Source organism: Xyrauchen texanus, chromosome 1, assembly GCF_025860055.1.
Source record: "Xyrauchen texanus isolate HMW12.3.18 chromosome 1, RBS_HiC_50CHRs, whole genome shotgun sequence".
Classification (NCBI taxonomy): domain Eukaryota; kingdom Metazoa; phylum Chordata; class Actinopteri; order Cypriniformes; family Catostomidae; genus Xyrauchen; species Xyrauchen texanus.
In genome coordinates this window covers 59,972,690-59,996,502 of record NC_068276.1, presented here as the reverse complement: position 1 = coordinate 59,996,502, position 23,813 = coordinate 59,972,690, and the positions used below count along the sequence as shown (strand labels likewise).

Below are 23,813 nucleotides of genomic sequence, written 5' to 3'. Positions count from 1 at the left end.
AGTGAACTAAACATTTTATGTTTATGACGCAACGCACCCGAGACGCTACACAAGCATGTCTGATGCAGGTGTAAATTGACGGGTCCTTAAACAAGCCCTCATAATAAATCTCCAACTGATTGTCAAATTCACTTGTGTAATGAATTGCTGTGAACTGTGTGTACTGTACTACATACTGTGAACTGTAATTGTACTATATTGGCATATGATCAATAATATGGTAGTAAACAACACATTGTATTCTAAAGCTGCTTTTTGTATCCTCTTATCAATGATTAACTCTTCTGCTACAAGAATGTAATGCATTTTAATTATCTGAATATTTTATATATATATATATATACACACAGGGTATATACAATACTGATTGTATTTTTACCAACTTTGAGCATATATATAATTTTTATTTGTAAAGATGGTTAAATTGCAATAATAATCATATAAGTCCACGACACCTATAAACATCATAAGCACTTCTGCTGGAAAATGTACTGCACTTGAGGTGTTCATTAAAGATATTATATTGACTTTATATTGAATAATATACAGTAGTCTTGGCATGTAATTTAGCACATGCTTGCTGGATTTTATTACTCACCTATAATCAGGGTTTGACTGGTAATCTGGCATACCGGGTATTTTCCCGGAGGGCCGACGCACTTTGGGGCCGATCAGGGGTGGATTGGCCATCGGGAGAACCGAGCGAGTTGGTGGGTCGGCCGCGAAACGTGCCGAATGGGCCGAGATAAGCTAAATGAGCCGCCGCGTTATGCAGAAAGGACCACAAAATGCTGCCGCGATATGCAGAAAAGGACACAACCCCAACAACTTTTAGGCCAGTTGCTATGTAAAATCCCGGGCCGATTTCTCTTCCCAGTCCAGCCCTGCCTATAATGATCAATAATGACTAATCCACCTGCATTTCTGCATTTAACAAAACCATTATACTGTTGTTTTGGATTCATGGCTTATAAAGGAAATTCTAAGCACAAAAAATTATTAATCATTTTGCAAATGGATCCTTCTGAAAACACTCGTATTAGGCCATCCAGGTTTTCCATGTATACACTTTAAGTACTGTGCACAATATACAGTACTTACTCCATACTGTAGAAATAGTATACAGTAATATGGTAGTATGCCATTATGAAGATACATTAGCCCTTGTTAAAGAACTAACTAAAGGTTATTCAAGAGCAATTTAATGCTTTTTGTATTTACTTTTTTCAGTCGAGTTTCCGTTTTGCTTTTAGGAAAAGATCTTCTAAATTGAAGGTATTTATGAAACAAATCCGACAATATGTCACCTGTGCTCTCTTTTCTCACTGCTGCTATTGGATGACAGTAAGCTCCACCTCCCTACTGCCCCGCCCCCTCTGAACGAGGGCGAGAGTTTGGTTAGCCGCATTCTTCAGCTGGGGCCACCAGGCACAAAATTCCTGGGGTAGGAGTGACACACATGAAACAGTGAATGGATGCCAGTCCCACACCCCACGCTCTCCTGTTACATTCATTTAATTGTGTCGTATTGCTTATATTCATTATGAAGTGTTTGTGTTTCCTCTGTAAGGTGATGTGTGGTATCATATGGGTGCTGTAGTGTCATTTTAAGTTAAAATTTTTGCCTTTTTTAAGTGAATATTTCCAGGTCACATTTCACCTTAAAATTAGAAGAAATAAAATAACATATTATGTTATGCCTTAAAATAATGAGGCTTATTTTTAAGAACCTTATGTTATATTATTTGCATTTTGACATTTTCATGTCAATTTAGCACCTCCGCCACGCCCCACCCTACCAATTCTCTTTACCGTAATGCAGCCAGACGTTGTACTTTTAAGTCTTTGGTAATTACATGTATTATTAACGTGGTTCTTATTAGATTGTCATTACTGTAATTGTGTTTTAAGGTATAACAGGAAATGAAATACTGTAATGGGTTTATAAACACATTACATCGGAGTGGAGCACTGCTTACTGTTTTTCATGCTTCCATCAAACAGTTCTAAGTGGATGTATTTCTCGGTAAGTTCGGTTTGGAGAAATGTTCAGTAAATGTAAGCGCAGCGTAGTTCTAGCGGGAAGACTAGCAGCTGTACATCATCACATCATTAGCGGGGTAACTCCTAGCCAATCACATGTAAGTCATTGCTTAATAAGTCTGCTCACAATCACATTGCTGTTTCAGTGTGCTAACACAGCAACCTCCACCACCCCACCACCACCAGTTGAGCCCCGTCCCACACGGGGGTAGGCTCCTCGCCCCTGCCTCCTATCTCTGGTAGGATATGATGGTTCTGAGTACAACTTCTTCGGACCGCCAGACGGGGCCTACGCCAAATAGAGACGTTACCTTTCTATTTTACATTCATCAAATAAATGGCATCTTAAATCTCACTCAAGCCTGCGTGTCTTCCCGATAGAAATTGGGTTTCTGGTAAAGTTGCTGTGGAATGTGACATTTTTGCTGTTTTATGCGTACAGTCATTTCATTAATCATGATAATATTAAAAGGTATAAATAAAAATGTTTCTAGATGGCAATTTAATGACAAAATATTAACGTGACAGTCATAAAAGTAAACTTGTGTCTTGGGGTGGCCTGGCGCTGCAAAGAAACGACTTTATGGCTAAAAACAGCTTGCAGCCGCAGTCCTCTTCTTTAGGCTTATATCTTATATATATTATGTCATTTGGAGTGCGATAAAATATCAGTTTCTGTTTTTTTTTTGGCATTGTCTAAAGTGCAAAAAAACGACACCGCAGCTTTTCGTCATGTTTTGTGTTGTTAAAATGGCCAAATCTATCAGATATCCTCCCCATGTTCCTCATAGGAATGTATGAGTATCTATGGTAACAGCACTTTGCTTTGTGGGCCTCCATGCCGACTGCATCTATAGGCTTCATTTTTTTAAAGCAAAGTTTATTTTTAATGTTTATTTGTTTGGAGTGAAATGTGATCTGGACATGTTCTTGGCAGGTTACATGAGATTCACCCTTATTAGTCATGATTGTTTCCAAACATGTATATAAAGCTGCACCATCATACATTTTCATAAGTTTGGGAAATTCATGACGAAAGCAGCATGCTCTAGATATGGTATGTGGAGTAATGTGTCACAGATTTGTTATATGTTATTTGTAGTCATACAAACCATTTTCCCATGTTTCCTTAAGCACCCTTAGTCGGCCGTTTGTAGCCAGTTGTTTGTACATCACTTCTTTCTTTTTATTTGTTCTGCCATTTTGTGAGCTACCTTTAGTTGCTGCATGAATTTATGTGATTATGTGCATATAAGTATTTTCTTGAAATATTTTCTGAAGGGTTTCATTGGGTATGATTTTAATTAGAAGTATCTGTATCTGGTAGACTTGAAGTATCTACAGTGCATTCATAAAGTTTTTTCATCTTTTTTTCACATCAATTTACACTCCATACTCCATAATAAAAAACTTTGCAAATGTATTAAAAAGACTGAAATATCACATTGACTAGTATTCAGACCCTTAACTCAGTACTTTGTTGAAGCACCTTTGGCAGCGATTACAGCCTTGAGTCTTTTTGGGGGTTAAGCAACAAGCTTTGCACACCTGGATTTGTGAATTTTCTGCCATTCTTCTCTGCAGATCCTCTCAAGCCCTTTCAGGTTGGATGGGGACCGTCGGTGGACAGCCATTTTCAGGACTCTCCAGAGATGTTTGACTGGGTTCAAGTCTGGGATCTGGCTGGGCCACTCGAGGACATTCACAGATTTGTCCCTAAGCCACTCTTGTGTTGTCTTGGCTGTGTGCTTGGGGTCATTGTCCTGTTGGAAGGGGAACCTTCAGCCTAGTCTGAGGTCCTGAGCACTCTGGACCAGGTTTTCATTAAGGATATCTCTGTATTTTGCGTTCAGCTTTCCTTCAATCCTGACCAGTCCCCTATTCCCTACCACTGAAAAACACCCCCACAGCATGATGCTACCACCACCATGCTTCACCACTGGGATATTATTGTGCAGGTGATCATGCCTAGTTTCCTCCAGACATGATGCGTGGAATTGAGGCCAAATAGTTCAATATTCATTAGACCAGAGAATCTTGTTTCTCACAGTCCGAGAGTATTTTAGGTGCTTTTATGCTAATTACAAGCGGGCTTTCATGTGTCTTGCACAGAGGAGAGGCTTCCGTCTGGCCACTCTGCCATAAAGCCCAGATCGGTGGAGTGTTGCAGTGATGGTCGTCCTTCTGCAAGTTTCTCTGAACTCTGGAGCTCAACCAGAGTGACCATCAGGTTCTTGGTCACCTCTCTTACTAAGGTCCTTCTACCCTGATTGCTCAGTTTGGCCGGGTGGTCAGCTCCAGGAAGAGTCCTGGTTGTTCCAAACTTCCATTTAAGAATTATGAGAGCCACTGTGCTCTTGGGAACCTTCAGTGCAGCCAAAAATAAATTGTAGCATTCCCCAGGTCAGTTCTTAGACACAATCCTGTCTCTGAGCTCTGCAGGCAGTTCTTTTGACCTCATGGCTTGGTTTTTGCTCTGATATGCATTTTCAGCTGCGAGACCTTATATAGACAGCTCTGTGCCTTTCCAAATAATGTCCAATCAATTGAATTTGCCACAAATTTGATTTGCCTCCAATCAAAGTGTAGAAATGTCTCAAAGATGATCCAGAGAAATGGGATGCACCTGAGCTAACTTTCAAGTCAAGTCAAGTCAAGTGGTTTTTATTGTCGTTTCAACCATATACAGTTAGTACAGTACACAGCAAAACGAGACAACGTTCCTCCAGGAACATGGTGCTACATAAAAACAACATAGGACAAACACAGAACCACATGATACTACACAACAAAATAAAATACCTATATATACCTATATAAAATGCACGTGCAAACATGTGCAAAAAGTACGGGACAGTACAAGAAATTTCTGACAATGAACAGGACAATAGACACAGTGCAGCGCCGACCAGTACTCAGTAGTGCAAAAAGATGACATAGCAGTTATTGGGGTAGCAGACAGGTATAAAGTGACAGTAATTAAAGTGCAACTCAAGACACGTGTGTCAAACCAGTCTCTGAGTATTGAGGAGTCTGATGGCTTGGGGGAAGAAGATGTTACACAGTCTGGCCGTGAGGGCCCGAATGCTTCGGTACCACTTGCCAGACGGGAGGAGGGTAAAGAGTTTGTGTGAGGGGTGTGTGGGGTCGTCCACAATGCTGGTGGCTTTGCAAATGCAGTGTTTTTTGTAAATGTCTTTGATGGAGGGAAGAGAGACCCCAATGATCTTCTCAGCTGTCCTCACTGTCCTCTGCAGGGCTTTGCGGTCCGAAACGGTGCAAGTCCCAAACCAGGCAGTGATGCAGCTGCTCAGGATGCTCTCAATAGTCCCTCTATAGAATGTAGTGAGGATGGGGGGTGGGAGATGTGCTTTCCTCAGCCTTCACAGAAAGTAGAGACTCTGCTGGGCTTTCTTGGTGATAGAGCTGGTGTTGAGGGTCCAGGTGAGGTTCTCCGCCAGGTGAACACCAAGGAATTTGGTGCTCTTGACGATCTCCACAGAGGAGCCGTCGATGTTCAGCGGAGAGTGTTCACCTTGTGCTCTCCTAAAGTCAACAACCATCTTTTTTGTTTTGTCCACACTCAAGTGACATAGCAAAGGATCTGAATACTTATGTCAATGTGATATTTCAGTTTTTTCTTTTTAATAAATTTGCAAAGTTATCAAAAGTCTTGTTTTTGCTTTGTCATTATGGGGTATGGAGTGCACAAGGCTGCAACATAAAATGTAAAATAAAAAATAAAGGGGTCTGAATACTTTCTGAATGCACTGTAGATGCTTCACCAATATTCTTATTACCTTACATACAAGTTAAAGGATTATAGATATAATAATATAGTGCCCATAACACACAAACAAGTACAAAGCCAAGTACTTCAGTATGTTTTATAACACTGTTGTAATGTTGTGCTGGGTATCAGGCCGGTGATCGTGGAGATCCCTCACTTTGCAGCTCTGAGAGGGAAGGAGAGAGAGCTGGTGATCTTACGCAGTGAGACGGGAGAGAGCTGGAAGGAGCATCACTGCGAGTACACTGAAGAAGAGCTCAACCAGATACTCAATGGCATAGATGAGGGTGAGTTATGTTGTACTGAACAAAGTTGAACAACTGTGTTGTAGTAACACGTTTCACGCATTACAGAATTAGATTTCTTTGCTGAAAGTAACAATAATACCTCTTTTTGGTAATAAGAAACATGCTACTTTTCTATATAATGTATTTATTTAGTGACAAATACAAAGCGTTCTCCATATTCAGGACTGGATCCACCGGAGGAGCTGGAGAGAAAGCGCATCTGTCGCATCATCACTCGAGATTTCCCACAGTACTTCGCAGTGGTGTCGCGCATCAAACAGGACAGTAATCTGATTGGTCCAGAAGGTGGAATTCTGAGCAGTACAGTAGTCCCACAAGTCCAGGCTGTGTTCCCAGAGGGAGCGCTCACTAAACGCATCCGTGTCGGCCTGCAGGTAACATGGGCACTGTTAACCGAACCGAAACCACAGCTGTGCTGGTGTTCGGAACAACGGCACTCTTGCCTGTTTTTATATTGGTTAATCAATGTCCAAATTGTGCAGATGTGTAGTCTTGGATAAATGGTTACTAAATTATATATATATATATTATATATATATATACACACACACACACACACACACTGGTGGCCAAAAGTTTGGAATAATGTACAGATTTTGCTCTTGTGGAAAGAAATTGCTACTTTTATTCACCAAAGTGGCGTTAAACTGATCATAATGTATATTCAGGACATTAATAACGTGAAAAATTACTATTACATGTTCAGAACCTCTTAAACTACTTCAAAGAGTTCTCATGAAAAATCCTCCATGTGCAGCAATGACAGATTTAGCACTTGACCTTTCACCCCACACTTCCTGTAGCACTTGCCATAGATGTGTCTGTCTTGTCGGGCACTTCTCACGCACCTTACAGTCTAGCTGATCCCACAAAAGCTCAATGGGGTTCAGATCCATAACACTCTTTTCCAATTATTTGTTGTCCGATGTCTGTTTCTTTGCTCACTCAAACCTTTTCTTTTTGTTTTTCTGTTTCAAAAGTGTCTTTTTCTTTGCAATTCTTCCCATAAGACCTCCTGAGTCTTCTCTTTACTGTTGTACATGAAACTGGTGTTGAGCGGGTAGAATTCAATGAAGCTGTCAGCGGAGGACATGTGAGGCGTCTATTTCTCAAACTAGAGACTCTGATGTACTTATCCTCTTGTTCAGTTGCACATCTGGTCTTCCACATCTCTTTCTGTCCTTGTTAGAGACAGTTGTGCTTTGTGTTTGAAGACTGTATTGTGCACCTTTGGATGAAATCTTCAGTTTTTGGGCAATTTCAAGCATTGTATAAACTTCATTCCTCAAAACAATGATTGTCTGATGAGTTTCTAGAGAAAACTGTTTCTTTTTTCTATTTTTGACCTAATATTGACCTTAAGACATGCCAGTCTATTGCATACTGTGTCAACTCAAAAACAAACACAAAGACAATTTTAAGCTTCATTTAATGAACCAAATATCTTTCAGCTGTGTTTGATATAATGGCAAGTGATTTTCTAGTACCAGATTATCAATTCAGCACGATTACCTGAAGGATAAGGTGTTGGAGTGATGCTGCTGTCTAGATTTGATCTAAAATGACTTTTTTCAAATACTGATGGTGCTGTTGTTTACATCAGTAATGTCCCGACTATAGTTTGTAATCAGCTGAATGCCACTTTGGTGAATTAATGTACATTATTCCAAACTTTTGGCTGCCAGTATATATATATATTTCTGTGTACTTTTTTATGTATATGTATTTTTTGTGTATGTTTTTATGTAGTTTTGATCACATTACTATTATTATAAAATGTGTAAAAGAGTGATAATAAAGAATTAGAAGGTGTTCAAACTAGGGATGCAAGCCCAGAGACTGAAACCTGCTCCAAAGGCACTGATGTCCATCCGCGAAATGCGCGCCCACCTTTCGTACATCATAAGTGAAATGTGTAGCTGTTAACATATGCTCTTAGATGTCGAGGCCTGCAGATCTACTGTATTGCACTTGTGCTACACTAAACTTGAAATGTCCTATTTTACAATCTGCATCGGACTAAATTATACCACACAGGGAACGCTTTATATTTCCTTGTCGTTCAGACTGAGAAGAAGCTAGTCGTTAAAGTGTTAAAAGAGCCCTTGTGTGCACATAACATACCTTACGTGATACCCCCATCTGTTATTTCATTAATTAACCTCTCGGTTAATTTTTAACCGATATAATTAGCCCGACAAATTGCTAATGCCGGTTAACTGTCTACATCCCTAGTCCAAACATTTGACTGGTAGTGCTGGGCTAAAATTGTCATTGTGGTCTTCGTTCTTTGGTCAGTCTCAGCCCATGTGTGTGGATGTGGTGAGGAAGATCTTGGGTAATAAAGCCACATTCAGTCCTATAGTCACTCTGGAGCCTCGAAGGAGGAAGTTTCATAAACCCATCACCATGACGATCCCCATTCCGATGAGCTCTGCTGACCCAATCCGCAGCGGGTTTGGAGGCGGCGATACACCAACATTACGCTTGCTATGCAGCATCACAGGTGAGAAAGTACACATGGGTTCACACATTCACAAACGTAAAACGCTTATTCGTTCTATGTTGCGATTCATCCATTAAAGGTGTCGTTTTGAATATTTAAATACTCTCGTTTTTCTCAACTTAACTTTGTTTTGCTGTCAACTAAATGTAAGCTAACACTGTGACTGTGTGCATTTTAAGCATCCCGACACTGTAACATCGCCCAGATAGCACACTGACATCTCCGAGATCTCGGTTTAAGATCTTTTCATCTGGTAAGCATCGCAATTTATTTAACATCTACTAAACATCTTGAAAAGATTTACAAACATTCATAAACATCTCAAAGACATCTGCTGAATGTCTTATTGACATCTGAGAGGAAACATCTTATAGAGATATTGTAGATGAGCAAACAGCCTAAAAAGTCTTCCAGATGTAAACACGCACGTCAAATAGACGTCTGGGTGATGTATGTGTGCTATCAAGGTTATAGCAACGGTTATATGTGACAAAATAAAGCACGGGACTTTAATGAGAAGTAAAAAGAGAACATGAACTTTCAAAATAAAAGACACAAGCCTTGAAACAATGGAAGATACTGTATCAAAATTGAAGACATGAAAATAGAACAAAACCTTAAGTCCAATAAATGTCGTTTTTATATTTAACATTTATGCATTTTGTAATCAAAACCATGTTTACTTGTGTAGGTGGGACTATTCCTGCTCAATGGGAGGATATCACTGGGACTACACCATTAACTTTTAGCAATGATTGTGTGTCCTTTACAACAAATGTATCTGCCAGGTATGATCTCTGCTATACACACAAAAGCTAGCACACATTTATTACACATACACACATACATATATAATACTGTGACCCCAAAATGTATTTAGACTAGAGTTCGACCGCTAGTGGAGTTTGCAGACACTGATAACTAAGGAGGTGGAAAAGGCCAATAACCGATTAATCGGCTGATAGTTTTAAAATCAGTGTATTTAAAAAATATTTCTTAATCTTTCCTTACTACCAGGGCTGTACTGGTAATCTGGCATACCAGGCATTTTCCTGGTGGGCCGACACACTTTGGGGCCAATCAGGGGCAGACTGGTCTTCGGCAGAACCAAGCGGGCGGTGGGTCGACCATGAAACGGGCCGCGATAAGCTAAAATGAGCCGCCGCGTTATGTAGAACGGACCACAAAACGGCACCACGATATGCAGAAAAGGACAGTGCACAACACCCCCACCCCCACCCGCTCATCAACCTTGGGCTCAACTCTCTTTGCATTCCCTCGCTTCAATTTAAAACACTTGATTATCTAATACAAATGTAAAAATATGCATTGGAATGGGGTCTGGGTATCTCAGCGAGTATTCACGCTGACTACCACCCCTGGAGTCACGAGTTTGAATCCAGGGCATGCTGAGTGACTCAAGCCAGGTCTCCTAAGCAACCAAATTGGCCCGGTTGCTAGGGAGGGTAGAGTCACATGGGGTAACCGCCTCTTGGTCGCTATAATGTGGTTCTCGCTCGGTGGGGCGTGTGGCGAGTTGTGCGTGGATGCTTCAGATAATAGTGGGGGCCTCCACACGTGCTACGTCTCCGCGGTAACGCGCTCAACAAGCCACGTGATGAGATTGACGGATTGACGGTATCAGACGTGGAGGCAAGATTTGTTCTCTGCCACCAGGATTGACTACGCCACCACGAGCGCATTGGGAATTGGGCATTCCAAACTGGGGAGAAAAGGGGAGAGAGAAAACAAAAATATGCATTGGAGTGAGGATACAAATATGGATGAATATGGTCACAGATAAAAATATATAGATACAACAAATCCCCATGAGGTGTTAGTGATTGCTTTTATTTCACCTTTAGAGGCCGCTGTTATACTGAAGGACAAAGCTGTTTTAACTGTAGAGTCCTCCAGCGCAGGTCACAGAGGAACACACGAGGAATGATAATAAAGATAAAAAACCTATTGGCAACTATCGGCAGATATTTTTGCAAAACCGATAACCGATTGTTCCAAAAAGCCTCTATCGGTACAGATTAATCGGTCAAAACCAATATATTACTCTACCTTGACACCAGTTGCAAGTAATTGCAAATGTACAAACGGCTCAGAAAAAAACAAGTTAGTTCTGAGAACAGATGTAGCATCATTTGTTTGCCGATGCCCCTTGATGGTTTATTTTATGCAATGACATTTTTAAGTGTTGCTTAAGGATCAAAATACATTCTGGGGTCACCGTATATGCATTTGTTTTGTAATGTCAGTTAGTTAAGATTGACAGCATTTACAACCGGTTTATTTTGTGATTTTCAAGAAGGAATTGTCCTATTGTAAGAGCAAATATTGTTTGATGCCCAAACAAATTTTGAGTACCAATATCCCCTCTTTATCTTTACATCATCAGATTCTGGTTGATAGACTGCAGGCAGGTGCAGGAGTCGGTTAACTTTGCCACTCAGGTGTATCGAGAGATCATCTGTGTACCATACATTGCCAAATTCGTCATCTTTGCCAAGACGCACGACCCTATTGAGGCTCGACTGCGCTGTTTCTGTATGACCGATGATAAAATGGACAAAACGTTGGAGCAACAAGAGAACTTTACAGAAGTGGCACGCAGTCGAGACGTGGAGGTGGGTGATAGACGGGGCCTGGACCTCCAAACATCTGCGACATTTAACAGTATTTTACAGCGACTTGAAACACGGCTTATCCAATCAGAATTTAGAGTCAGAACTATCCATTTGATATCCGTCTTTACGTAATGGCCTAATGTAATCTGATTGGTAGGAGTTTGTAACTTGGACATTGCCGCTATGTTGCATTATAGGTTCTAGAGGGAAAGCCAATCTTTGCAGACTGTTTTGGAAACCTGGTCCCCCTGACAAAAAGTGGCCAGCATCATGTCTTCAGCTTCTACGCCTTTAAAGAAAACCGACTGGCTCTTTTCATCAAAGTGAGTCAACTATACGCCATCGATAGATTGATTAAGTTATTATTCAGCCGTTATAACTTTTATAGAAGTAGGTGATCTTTTAGACAAGCTTTTTTGTGTCCTTGGTAAATTACTTGCAGATACGAGACAACACACAAGAGCCTTGTGGACGATTGTCCTTCACGAAAGATCCAAGATCTTATAGGAGTTTGACTCATGGTGCCATATGTAATCTAAACATCACACTACCAGCTTACTCGAAGGTAAACTCATGCTACATGCTATTACTCAGCTTACAGAGCTGAATGTTTGGCTGAAACAATTATTCATTTGCTGTCAGCTTTCATGGCAGGTTTGCATGCATTATTTTATTCACGTTGTAGCCATGACATTATTGTTGCATAGTTTTATATAAAATTCAACTTATGAGAAACATTGTAAGTCATAGTTGAAGTATCACAACATTGAATTTGTCAATCCTGTGCATGTTGTAGCAGATATGAGTTGTGCATTTTGTGTCATTCATTTGCACCTACCCCCCCGTCACGCCATGCCTCATTGGCTGGCCTTAAAAATGTTCTGTTGCTATGGTAACTGCTTTGCCTGCTCTCTCTATCCCCTTCTATCTTTCCTGTCTCTCTGTCCTTCTGTCTTCTCTTCCTCCTTTACTGCTTCTTGCTCCTTAAAGGAATCAGATTCAGATCAAGAACCTGATGAGGAGGTAACTGCGTTTTGCACTTTGCTTAACATGAGGCCTTTTGCTTTCTTCCCATATCTCAGTTCAAAACTCTGTCCAGTGCCACTTTAAAAATGATTATTGTTTTATTGCACAGAGATAAGTGTGACTAGTACATGTGGGTAAATGGCTTTGGATTTGCATGAATGGCTCCTTACATGTGATTTGTTGTTTTAGTTGCCATTCCTGCAAATGATGCAAAAAATGTAATCCAGATCATTTTAAAGGGTTTACACACATTTTTCATTACTGTACTTTTTTCATAGCTGTGATAACTGTAATGTTATCACCCAGACTACTTGTGTAGGGTGCAGGGTTGAATAGCATTAAGTAACAAAGTAAAATATATTTTTAAAAATCATATTAATATGTCATATTAATTTCATAACTTGCAATAAATTGAATGTTCTTCACCTGTTTTCTCTTTACAGACAAGCCGAACACTTGAGAAATGTAAGATATCTAGTTTAATTAATTAAAACCTGTTGTTTTGTACCTGACACTTTAGCATGAACCGTACTAACCGAGAATGTCACCACTGTTGAATATCTCACAAAGCATGACATTAACATTATATAAAATAACCATGTGTGATGTGACATTGTGTTTGTATGAGTTAACTAGTTAACATTATTTCTCTGTTTTATTAATTTTGTGTAAGGATAAACATTCTAACATATGCCTTATTAAACTCTTATTTCCTTACTTGTGTATTTGTACATTACAACAAAAATAAACATTCAATTATAAACATAAATACCCACCAACCAACCTTTCACTCTGTTTTGGCTATAGAAGTCTCCATTAGATTTATTTTCACTGTAGTTTCCTCCAGTTCTGTAAATCTGTAAATACTAGGGCTGTCGATTTAACACGTTAATTCAGTGTGATTCATTTAATTTTTTTTTAAAATGCGTTAAAACAATTAACGCAATTATTCACAATGCCCTCGGACTGTAATAAGGAAGATTCCTGAGAAATGCAAGCTTGTAGTACCACCTGTTTACTCCAGAGGGCAGTAAATGAAACTTCAGCTGTATGAGCAACACACAGTTTATACAGTGAACAAAACAACCCTTCAGCAGAACAACACAAAAATAAAACACTTGAAGGAGCACAAATTTGAACTAAGAAATCTCAAGATGTGTTTAAAGATTGAGTATTAAACTATATTTAACTTGACACAGTGACTTAAAAAGTTAATGTTTATGACGCAACGCACCCGAGACGCTACACAAGCATGTCTGACGCAGGTGTAGATTGAAGGTCCTTAAACAAGCCCTCATAATAAATCTCAACTGATTGACTTATTCACTTGTGTAATGATTGCTGTGAACTGTGTGTCAATGATTGACTTATGATCAATAATATGGTAGTAAACAATACATTGTGTTATAAAGCCAGTTTTTGTCTTATCAATGATTAACTCTTCTGCCACAAGAATGTAATGCATTTTAAATATCTGAATATTTTTTATTTGTATATATATATATTAGATATATATACACACATATATTTAATATTCAAAAATAACTATGTATCATTATTTCATCATTATATATTGAATTATTGTTATATGAGGGGCTTTCTCAGCAAATATTTGTATACGCAATTAATTAATCGGGACACCATGTAATTAATTCGATTAAAAATTTGAATTGATTGACAGCCCTAATAAATACATCTCTAAATACAGTGTGAAAATCATGAATTTTTGAACAAGGTAAATTGTATTAATACTGTAGTGATGTTCATGTTTTCAACTGTTCTAGAATCCTGTTCCCTTCATTAAATGCAATAACAACCTGCAAAGCAAATTATGATTCCCATCCAAATCTGCAGGAGTGCACTTCCTCAGTTCCCTTTTCTTTTCTTTTGCCTATTTTCTGCAAGAATCCTTGTCATATGCCCTCTTTTTATGTGAATGTATGACAAACAAAACATTGAAGTGTACATTGTGTTTTTGGATTAGCTATTGAGCAATTGTCTTTCTTTTTATTGATTAAATTATATATGTCATCAATTGCATAAATAGGCCTACTGAATATATTGGGTCATGAATTGGATATGAATAGATTACATCAGAAAATATTAACTATCACACTATATAAAGTGAGCTTTAAGCAAACTACACTATAAATACATTAGGCAAGTATGCAGGTGAAAGTTGGAATAGTTTAAATGAAACACTTACTACACATTAGCATGTTAAATAACCCCAGTTTACCATAGAAATAACAATTTATGGAGTGTTTTGAATGATGTCTTGTATGTGTAAATGATCTTTTAACACAGCTCTTTGTATAACATTGTCCGCCATTACCACTTCTAATCAGAAATGTATTTCAAAATTTCACTTTCAGTTAAAGATTTTGGTTGCGTATTGAAATGCATTTATTTCCACATTTATTTGCATATCACTGGCTTTCTTTTCTAAAAAGGAGTTTTGTTGAGTTCTCATTTTCTCAATTTCTTTCCCCTCTGAAATCATGAGTATACATCTTGAGCAATCTTGAAATGTCTAGATTGTTGTAGTGTTTTTCAGTATATGTCAGAGTGTTTGGGTTGACTTATTTTCCCCCTTTTATTTATCTAACGTTTTGTTTGTGTGTGAGTGTGCTGAAATGTGGATAAGCAAGTTATTTCCTGCTTATTCGTCTCTTGTCTTAAAGATTTGGTTAGTATTTGCTTTGCAGTTGTTATTCTCCCATTTGTCCAGTAGACCTTCTACTCATCCTCCCACTTTTCACTTAGCTTTTTTGACATCTTGATGCCTTCTGATCCTTGAAACTTTGTTCTGAATTTATCCCTTATCTCCTTTTCCAATCTCTGTCCCTTTAATTTAAACTTTGGTTAATTTGCTCCTTAAATGTCCTCTATCACAATGCAAGATGATGAAGACACTGAAACTTCAACAGAAACATTCCTGAAAACACAGTTGATTCGAGACTCTCCTGCTCTCGCAAGTCCAGATTTACTCTCTGAAGTGTCAGAGATGAAGCAAGACCTTATTAAAATGACTGTTATTCTGATCACTGATTCATCTGACAAAGAAAGTCATTTTCAAGGGGATTATTTAGATAAGGGGGCGGAGGAGGTGTCAGCAGAACCATTTGAAATAATGGAAAAGGTCAAAGAGGATTTGGAGAAAGTTAGTGAAATTCTGAGGAGTGGAAAATGTGAGAAGGAAGAGTCCACCGAAACAAAGAGTTGGCCGTATAGGGAAGATGAGGGCTGGGTTCTCCTAACCGATGTTGAAATTGAAGAAGCCAAAATGATGGCTGCCTTTGCATCTCAAGAATCACTTTTAAAGGAAGTTAGAGTTAACCGAGGGTCACAGAGATCAAAGGGTGCTAGGGACACATCTGGCATGCAGACGGTTCCTGGTGTTGAAGTGAAGGAATATCTATTGGATGCGCCTGAAACATCTAGGACTGTATCCCAAGAAACTGTGTCACAGCAAAGGTTCACTGAGGTTGTTCTGCGCAGGGGTGGTCAAAAAAATGTTGCAACAGTAGCAAAAGACCCTAAACCTCATACAACAGAAGTGAAAAAGCCTCTCAGGAAGAAAGGCCCTCAAGGACACGCAGATGAAACCCAGTCATGTAGTACAAAAGATGGCATTGTCAGTAAGAGCACTGGGAAGTCTTCCAAAGGAGATGCCTTACTGCCTGCCCCTAAAGACCCAAAAAAATCTCCTGTGTCACCAGTGGTTGAGGAGACACCAATTGGTTCGATTAAAGAGAAAGTTGAAGCTCTTCAAAAGAAAGTAGAAGAAGAGCAAAAGGACCATAAAAAGCAAATAGGCCAGAAAACACCATATAAAGCAGCTGAAAGCAAAGCATCATCTGTTGTCAAAGACAAAATATCAGACCAGACAAAATCATCTGCTTCACCCCAAAAACAGACACCTCCCAGATCAACAAAACCTGAGCCTGAGAAACTAGAAGAAACTATGTCTGTAAGAGAACTAATGAGATCATTTCAAACTGGCCAAGACCCCTCTAAGAGAAAGTCTGGCCTCTTTGAAAACAAAGGACCTTCCAAAATGAAATGCCAACCAGAGGCCCTACTCCCAAAGTCAGCAAGTCTTCACCAAGAACCCTCACATGAAGAAGTGTCTCATGATGTTGTGAAGCCTGAAGACCACCACAAAGAAAAGCAACTCGAAATTACTTCACAATCAAAACTCTCTAAAGACTTTAGAGAAGATACAGAAGCAGATCAAAAAGCAATTTCTCAAAATGTGTCAAAACACAGCAGATACCTTTTACCTGATACTGGTACAGAGGACAGTTCTGACAGCCTTAAACACGAAGTATTGTTAGACTCGCCCAATGCCAGTCTTGGTGAAGTGGAAGCCCCAGTGAGTTCTGAGGAAAGTTACAAATATGAGGGCATGGTTGAGACTCCAGAGACAAGCCCTGAGAGACTTTCATTATCACTCAAGGAACCAGCACAGTTTGTGCTCAGAAAGACTACTGGGGTGAAGACAACTGATGAAGCCTCAATTCGTGTAACAGCAGTGGATGATCCTACAAAAAGTGAGTCCATGTGCATTCCTCATGACAATGTTACATTTGGGGATGAAACAACATCTATAGCTAAAGACATTGTTTCTGTATCATCCAAGCCCTCTAAATCTCGAAAACTGACAAAAAGAGCATCTGAAACATTAGAGAGCTTTTTAAGCGATGATGAAACCTTTGATGGTCAGCCAACACCAACCTCTACTGACTCCCTGGGCCCAAGAGCAGCTACACAGGATCATAGTGGTTTAGTGCTGCCCCTTAGACACCAAGATTCAGAGACCCTTAGTCCAGTAGCTGATGACTCTTTTACTATTAGCCATGCAGACTCTTTAGAGGGTAGTCCTTTGATGGAAGACAACTCTTCCAATAATACCCCAGACTCTATTGAGCCTAGTCCAACAAAAGAGTCCCCTTGCCGTGACTCCTTAGAAAGCAGTCCCATAGAGCAGAAAACCATCCTGGCTTTTCTACCTACAGTAGAACAACAAAATGTGACCACATCGCACCTGACATCCTCCAAAGCCCCTGAAATTCCCCCAGACAGTTTGCATAGTAGAAATCTCAGAGAACAGGAGGGTAATGCCGATGAAGACAGTTGCAAGCAGACGTCCCTGATGACAAGTTCTGGTAAGAGTCCTCTCTCACCTGACACATCAAGTTCAGAAGAGGTAAGTTATGAGGTCAATCCCAAAACCCCAGATCCCATGGTCCTGATTGTTCCCTTTAAGCCATTAGTAATTCCTGAGGAGGCAGTAGAAGATGAATTGAAGTGTGGCCTGACACAGAGGAAAATAACTCCAGAGGAAGAGATGTTTAAAATGGCTACCAAAATAAAAACATTTAATGAAATGGAACAAGATGAAAAAGAAAAAAAGAACATTAGAAAAGATAATGAGTTCTCTCAGACATTGGTAGAGTCTGATGCAGGCGATGACAGCAACAGACTGTTTGGGCTTTCATCCAAACATGAAACGTCTTCTGTGGATGATGTTGGCTTTATTGAGCCCAAACAAGCATCAGAGGTAGCACGATCTGTTGAACCCATCATTAAAGTACAACCTCACTCTCCTTTTCCAGCAGGTAAACATAAGAGCCCCCAAACAGCTGAAGACATTCACCAAACCATGACCCACAGTGCACCGTCTTTGGCTGAATCAACAATGGGGACACCTCTGTCTGTCTCAGACAAGCATACCTTAAAACCTCATGTCCCTCATGAATCTCACAGTGAGAAATTTACGGACAAAGAATGTATTAATTCAGAGTTAGTGCAGTTGAACAAAAATGCCTCTATTGGCAACAAAGCGGCTGCAAATAAAACTGATGAACAAAAAGAGGAAAACTTAAAAAAATCCAAGGGAAGTCAAGAGCTTTACAGCCACGAACAGCAGAATGAAGCAGAAAATCGGCAAAAAGCTGACAAATCGCATAGTCAGGAAGAACGTAATGTAACAGATGAGGTTAAAGGTGATTACATGAGGCACACAGGGACATCTTTTGTAGATATTTGTAGTGGCAGCCATTACATTGGGCCAGTTGTAATTGGGCAAACAAACGAAACATTTAAACCAGAAATAGGCATTTATGATGACACAGAGGAGGATGATGCTGAGGAGGAACCTCCTATGACTGAATCTAGAGGAGTTACAGCAAAAGCAGAGACAGATGCCTGGAGTTCCATGCGTGAGAATGATGAAGCATTTGCAGCAAGAGTCAAAGAGGAAGAACAAAAGATTTTGGGCCTGGTGGTTGATCGGCCCTCCCAAGGGGCGTCTCCAGACACAACCCCAGGAAGAACACCTACTGAGGAGGGTACACCGACAAGTGAACAAAACCCTTTCCTGTTCCAAGAGGGAAAGCTTTTTGAGATGACGAGAAGTGGTGCAATAGACATGACAAAAAGGAGTTATGAGGAAGAAGGGTTTGCATTTTTCCAAATTGGAGATCACCCCATTGAAGAGGGCATAGCAGAACTAGGAGGGGATGAACCTGGTAGAGCGCCCAGAGATGCAGTGAATGAGATCGGCTGCAACCTCTCCTTGCAGATTAAGACAGAGGAGGATGATAATCTCTCTATAGAGGCTACAGATTTATCTGTCCATCCCTCAGATGAACGTAATCTGCCTACAAATACAAAGTCAGATGCATCAAAGACCAGAACCCCTATTAAATTGGATGTTTCTGGCTCAACCAAATCCTCAGAGAAAGACCAAACAATAACAGAAACAGTAGAAGTTAAATCAGCCAAAGAAGTGAATGAGAGACATTTAGTGTCTTATCCTGGTTCTTCTGACAATGTCATAACTAATATCCAGACCGCAGTGTCAATAGTTACTAGATCAGTTTTTTCCCGACAGGACCAAGAGTCCTCAGATTCCTCCCCAGAGGATCAGCATTCAGTTATAGAACTACCTAAAACCCCTGAAAAGACCTCCCCTACCTCAGAATCCAAAAATAAACTTGCCTCCAAAAGACACATTGCAGCCGCTCCATCATCTGCAACTAGAAAATATATCACCACCTCCAAAGAGGAGGAGAAAACTAAATCTAGAATTCCCATTAAGGCCAGCTCTCTCCGGTCCGAATGTGGTTCTGAGGCATCTGTGAAGCATATAGAACCTGCCAAGGATAAGAAGTCAAAGTCGCAAATAAAACCTGAATCAAGGAGACAATCTGAGACAGACACAGGTCTATCCATAAGCTCCAGCATAACAAAGTCTTCCAAAGCCAAGAGCTTCTGTGAAAGTGGTTCCACCAAGACAACAACCAAAAAGGACCAGGGTCATCCAAAAAGCACTGACTTGTCCAGCAAAGTTAAAACGCTACAATCAAGACTACCAGTCAGGGGAAAGCCTGGCCAGCCAATCCAAACCTCCACACCAACAAAATCAAAAAAGGTCCAGCCCACTGACACAAACAAACAGTCTGTTGCATTTTTTGAAGAGATTAATCATGAGGCAGCTAAGGTAGTGGAAAGTTTGGCTCAGGCAGAGAAAGAAAAAGAGGGGGCTGGTGCATTATCTAATGATGAAAGCAGCACCATTGATGCCTTAGTAATAGAGGGTGAACCTTTCCCTGACATGCAAATGCCTTTTCCTGAGGATCCTTTGGTCATTAGGCCTAGATGGGACGACCCTGATGAGATGCAGATGGAACGAATCCCAGCTGATAAAGTCCAAAGTCAAGGTATCCCCCATCTCTTGGTGCCATTCTCTCTTTCTCATCTGCCTCAGCACCTCAGTGATGAAGGTGCTGCCTCTCTGTCTTGTAACTAAAGCTTCAACTCTTCGTGGTGCTTCTGTGATGTTTGAGCTGTGTTTGTGACTGTCTCTTTTCTTATACGTGTCTTTAAAACTCACGATTAGCAATAAAACTGAGGAATCTTGTTTTTTTGCTCGTTTAGTCATTGCAAAAAGTGTATGACATATTTATTGTGATATTACATTGTATAATTTTGAATTTACGAATACTGGGATGGCTAATTATATATTTGTTCAAGTTTGATGGATTGCACACTGATTTCTCATTGCTCGATACACATATGACATGGTAATGATTTCTACTACATATAGGTTAAAAGAGTGATGGGTTAACTAAAATGAATTTTCTGTCATCATTTACTTACCCTTGTGTTGTTCCAAACACGTATGACCTTCTTTCCAAGGAACATGAAACGAGATGTTCGGCAGAATGACTGCCTCAGTCAACATTCACTTTCATTGTATGGAAAAAAAGATGCAATGACAGTGAATGGTGATTGAGGCTACCTGAGCGTGAGTAAATTATGAAAGAATATTCATTTTAGGTGAACTGTCCTTTTAATTTGATGTTCATACAGGAGAAAGCCAGTGACCTTATTTGCTTAGTGCAGAAAATAATAGATTGTGATTGACTTTTTTAGTCACTATTTTGAGATTTGTGTGCTTAGAGTTTTGTGTTTGTTGCTGGTTTGGTGGAATTTGCAGTAGATCCACAGGATGAGGCTGACAGGAAAGAGGGTCGACTAGCTGTAATTGCTGACCACCTTGGTTTCAGCTGGTCAGGTATGTTGCTACCAGATGTAAGACCACTCCATGAAAGCAGATTTTTTTCTTGAAAGTATTTTTGTGTACAGAAGTTATCGAAACCTCACTATGTAGTACTTAGGGAAAACTATATTGTACTGTATATAATATATACATGTTATACATCGCAAGAGTAACAAAGCAATACCAAACTGATAAAGAAGGACTATTTTATACTATGCATCACTGAATGGTTGCTTTGGTCACAGAAGGCCATTTATGAGACAGGTTGTCATACCTACTGTTTATTATTGTAAATGTGAGATGACTACGACATACTGTATCATAGTTTCATAAAGAGACATTCCGGTCATGAATTAAATGCATGGTTCATCTTCATGTTATCCAATGGGTTTGTTCAAACAGAATTGGCTCGAGAGCTTGAATTCAGTGAGGAGCAGATCGGCCATATAAGAAATGAGAATCCTAATTCACTACAAGACCAAAGCCATGCACTCATAAAGCTGTGGAAAGAAAGAGAGGGTACAATTGTTGCAGGTATGACTATTGATCATGTGTATTCTTTTGTATGAAATGTGTTGTTGTATTCACCAGAGCAATGGAAGTGAAACGATTATTAAACACTTAAATTAAAAATCACTTTCTGTTACTTAACTGAAAGTGCAAAATTGAAGGGTTTCCCCTCAACCTTCACAACTGCTTAACATACAGAATCCATTCAAACCCCATTCATATTAGCTACTTCTTTAATAAGCATTGTACAATTTAAATGGCTTATATCATTCTAGTGGGCAAAAGAACATACAACAAATGTACATTATTTGGTGTTTTCCCCTCCATATTTGAATTTAAAGAGAACATCCCATTTTATGGCATACCTGACAGCTTAAGGGGTTAAAATGTTGTGACAAAAAAGATGATGGAAGGATGTTACAAACAAAAGGGCTCTTTCAAAAGTTATTGCATTTTATTTTGTTCATTCGTCAACAGAGAACACTTTGATGAGGACACTTACAAAAATAAATCGTATGGACATTGTGCATCTCATTGAAACAAAGATCATCCAGTCCAGTCAGGACCAGTCATCACACATCTATGCAGAAATTGAGCAAACCATTTCTCTGGATCATAGTGAAGGTATTGAGTGTGTCTTTATTGCAGTATAAATAGACTATCAAAACCTCAAATATTATTTAGCAAATGAAACTTTGTGATCTCAATTTAAGTTGTTTCATTCCTAGACTTACTTTATTTCAATATTCACTCCCATTGTGCACTTAACTGAAGGTGACGAATCACTGGACTACCTTTAAAGCAATTTGGTAGCATTACAAAAAAAAACTGTTAACCTCTGCAGGTTTTTCAGCTTTACAAGAGGACATGGACAGCCCCAGGTTGGGTCGGCGAACAGAGGGCACACAAAGAGGGTCAGAACTTCCGATGGCATCTGTTGAGGATCTATCCTCCAATGTATCTACCCTTAACGGTAACCAGAAAGAGAGGTTGCAGTCAGACAACAAGAAGGGTTCAGAGTGAGTGTATTCTATTCCTGACATTTACAATAAAACAGTATTCATAATATAAAAAAGCAACTTATATTTTATTTTTTATTTATCAGAGTGGTTGGAAGCTCAATACATAGTGGTTTTGAGATGGTTGGACTGAGGCAACAGTTCCCAGGCACTATCAAACAAGTAAGTCCCTTCTTTACCCTGTACAAAACTGTTCCCAGGAAGCTACAATCTCACGTTTATGACCCAGTTTACAAAAGGTGCTATTCCCAAAGAATCATCAGGCAGTATACCTGAAAAGTTAACCCCTAGTGTGGATGATACTCTGCAAGAGTTAGGAACAACTGGGGGTCAATGTATCCCAGTCTCCAGCCAACAGGATTTTGAAGAGAATGCTCCACCATTCTGTTCAATGGAAGGGTATAGGCTGAGCCAGAGACGAGCAATTCTGTCAAATTTTGGGTACACCTTGTTGGAATCTGAGAATGCAGAGATTTCAAGAGTTGTTTGTGGAACTCAAACAAGATGTTTCCTCACATGTCTCTGGTACATCACATACCTTTTAATCTCCATCAAGTAAAAAGACACTTTTGAAAAATTGCACTTGTTCGAGCTGTACCACCCGCATCACCAATTAAATATGAGGCCACATTTCCAAAGAAACCAAGTCAAAGTGAGGAGTACATGTTGAGTACATGCCATGTTGAGGAAATTTCAGACAGACTCCACTAAAGCCTTTTTGGTGAAAGTTATGTTTCTCCTCAGCCAAGCAAAATGACTTGTGGGTCCTTAGAGAATGAGATTTCTACTGTGGATAAAATGGATGGTGTAATCCATGCTAGCCCGGTCCATGTAGGGGAGTTTTCAGAAGTCTCCACAGATATTGAAATCTATCAAATTCATAGTCTGAATCAACTACAGAAGGAGAGCAAAGCTTGGCTCAAACAATTTCCAGTCCTCCACAACCTAGTATGTCTGTTGCACTTGACGGTGGAATTACACAAAAGGGTATCCCCTCTACACTTAATCAAATGTCACTTGATTCAGTAACGAAGCAGCCAGATACATTATCAATTCCACTAATTGATGTACGAATGATGTATGAAATACGAATACCAATTATTCTAACTGAGACAGCAGATGCTAAATGCACAAAAACTAAATATACCACATCTATATCAGCAGAGGTTGCAGACTATAGTCCTGTTACTTCTGTGTCTTTAACATCCCAGGTAGAGATAAGATCACTGTCGCCATATATTGAGTTTGAGTATGATGAAAACTTTGAAATGACGTCTGAATATAGATCATCGTCACCAGAATTGGCTCTAGACTCGCCAATACCATTTGAGTACAGACCATGTTTACCAGATTCATGTATATTAATGGCTGAATTAAGAGCTGTAACTTTAACAAATGACTGG

The 23,813-nt window shown here is 39.6% G+C and overlaps 1 protein-coding gene across 1 annotated transcript in view; it reads left to right on the top strand.

The window, feature by feature from the left end:
• ank2b (ankyrin 2b, neuronal) overlaps positions 1–23,813 on the top strand; it is a 97,182-nt gene that overhangs the window by 62,005 nt on the left and 11,364 nt on the right. The window contains 16 exon segments of the mRNA XM_052149164.1: positions 1,346–1,444; positions 5,966–6,120; positions 6,304–6,515; positions 8,440–8,647; positions 9,339–9,435; positions 11,055–11,283; positions 11,481–11,606; positions 11,726–11,848; positions 12,274–12,306; positions 12,753–12,774; positions 15,213–20,039; positions 20,819–20,896; positions 21,284–21,415; positions 21,869–22,015; positions 22,236–22,410; positions 22,497–22,572. Coding sequence (XP_052005124.1) covers positions 1,346–1,444; positions 5,966–6,120; positions 6,304–6,515; positions 8,440–8,647; positions 9,339–9,435; positions 11,055–11,283; positions 11,481–11,606; positions 11,726–11,848; positions 12,274–12,306; positions 12,753–12,774; positions 15,213–20,039; positions 20,819–20,896; positions 21,284–21,415; positions 21,869–22,015; positions 22,236–22,410; positions 22,497–22,572 — 6,739 coding nt within the window.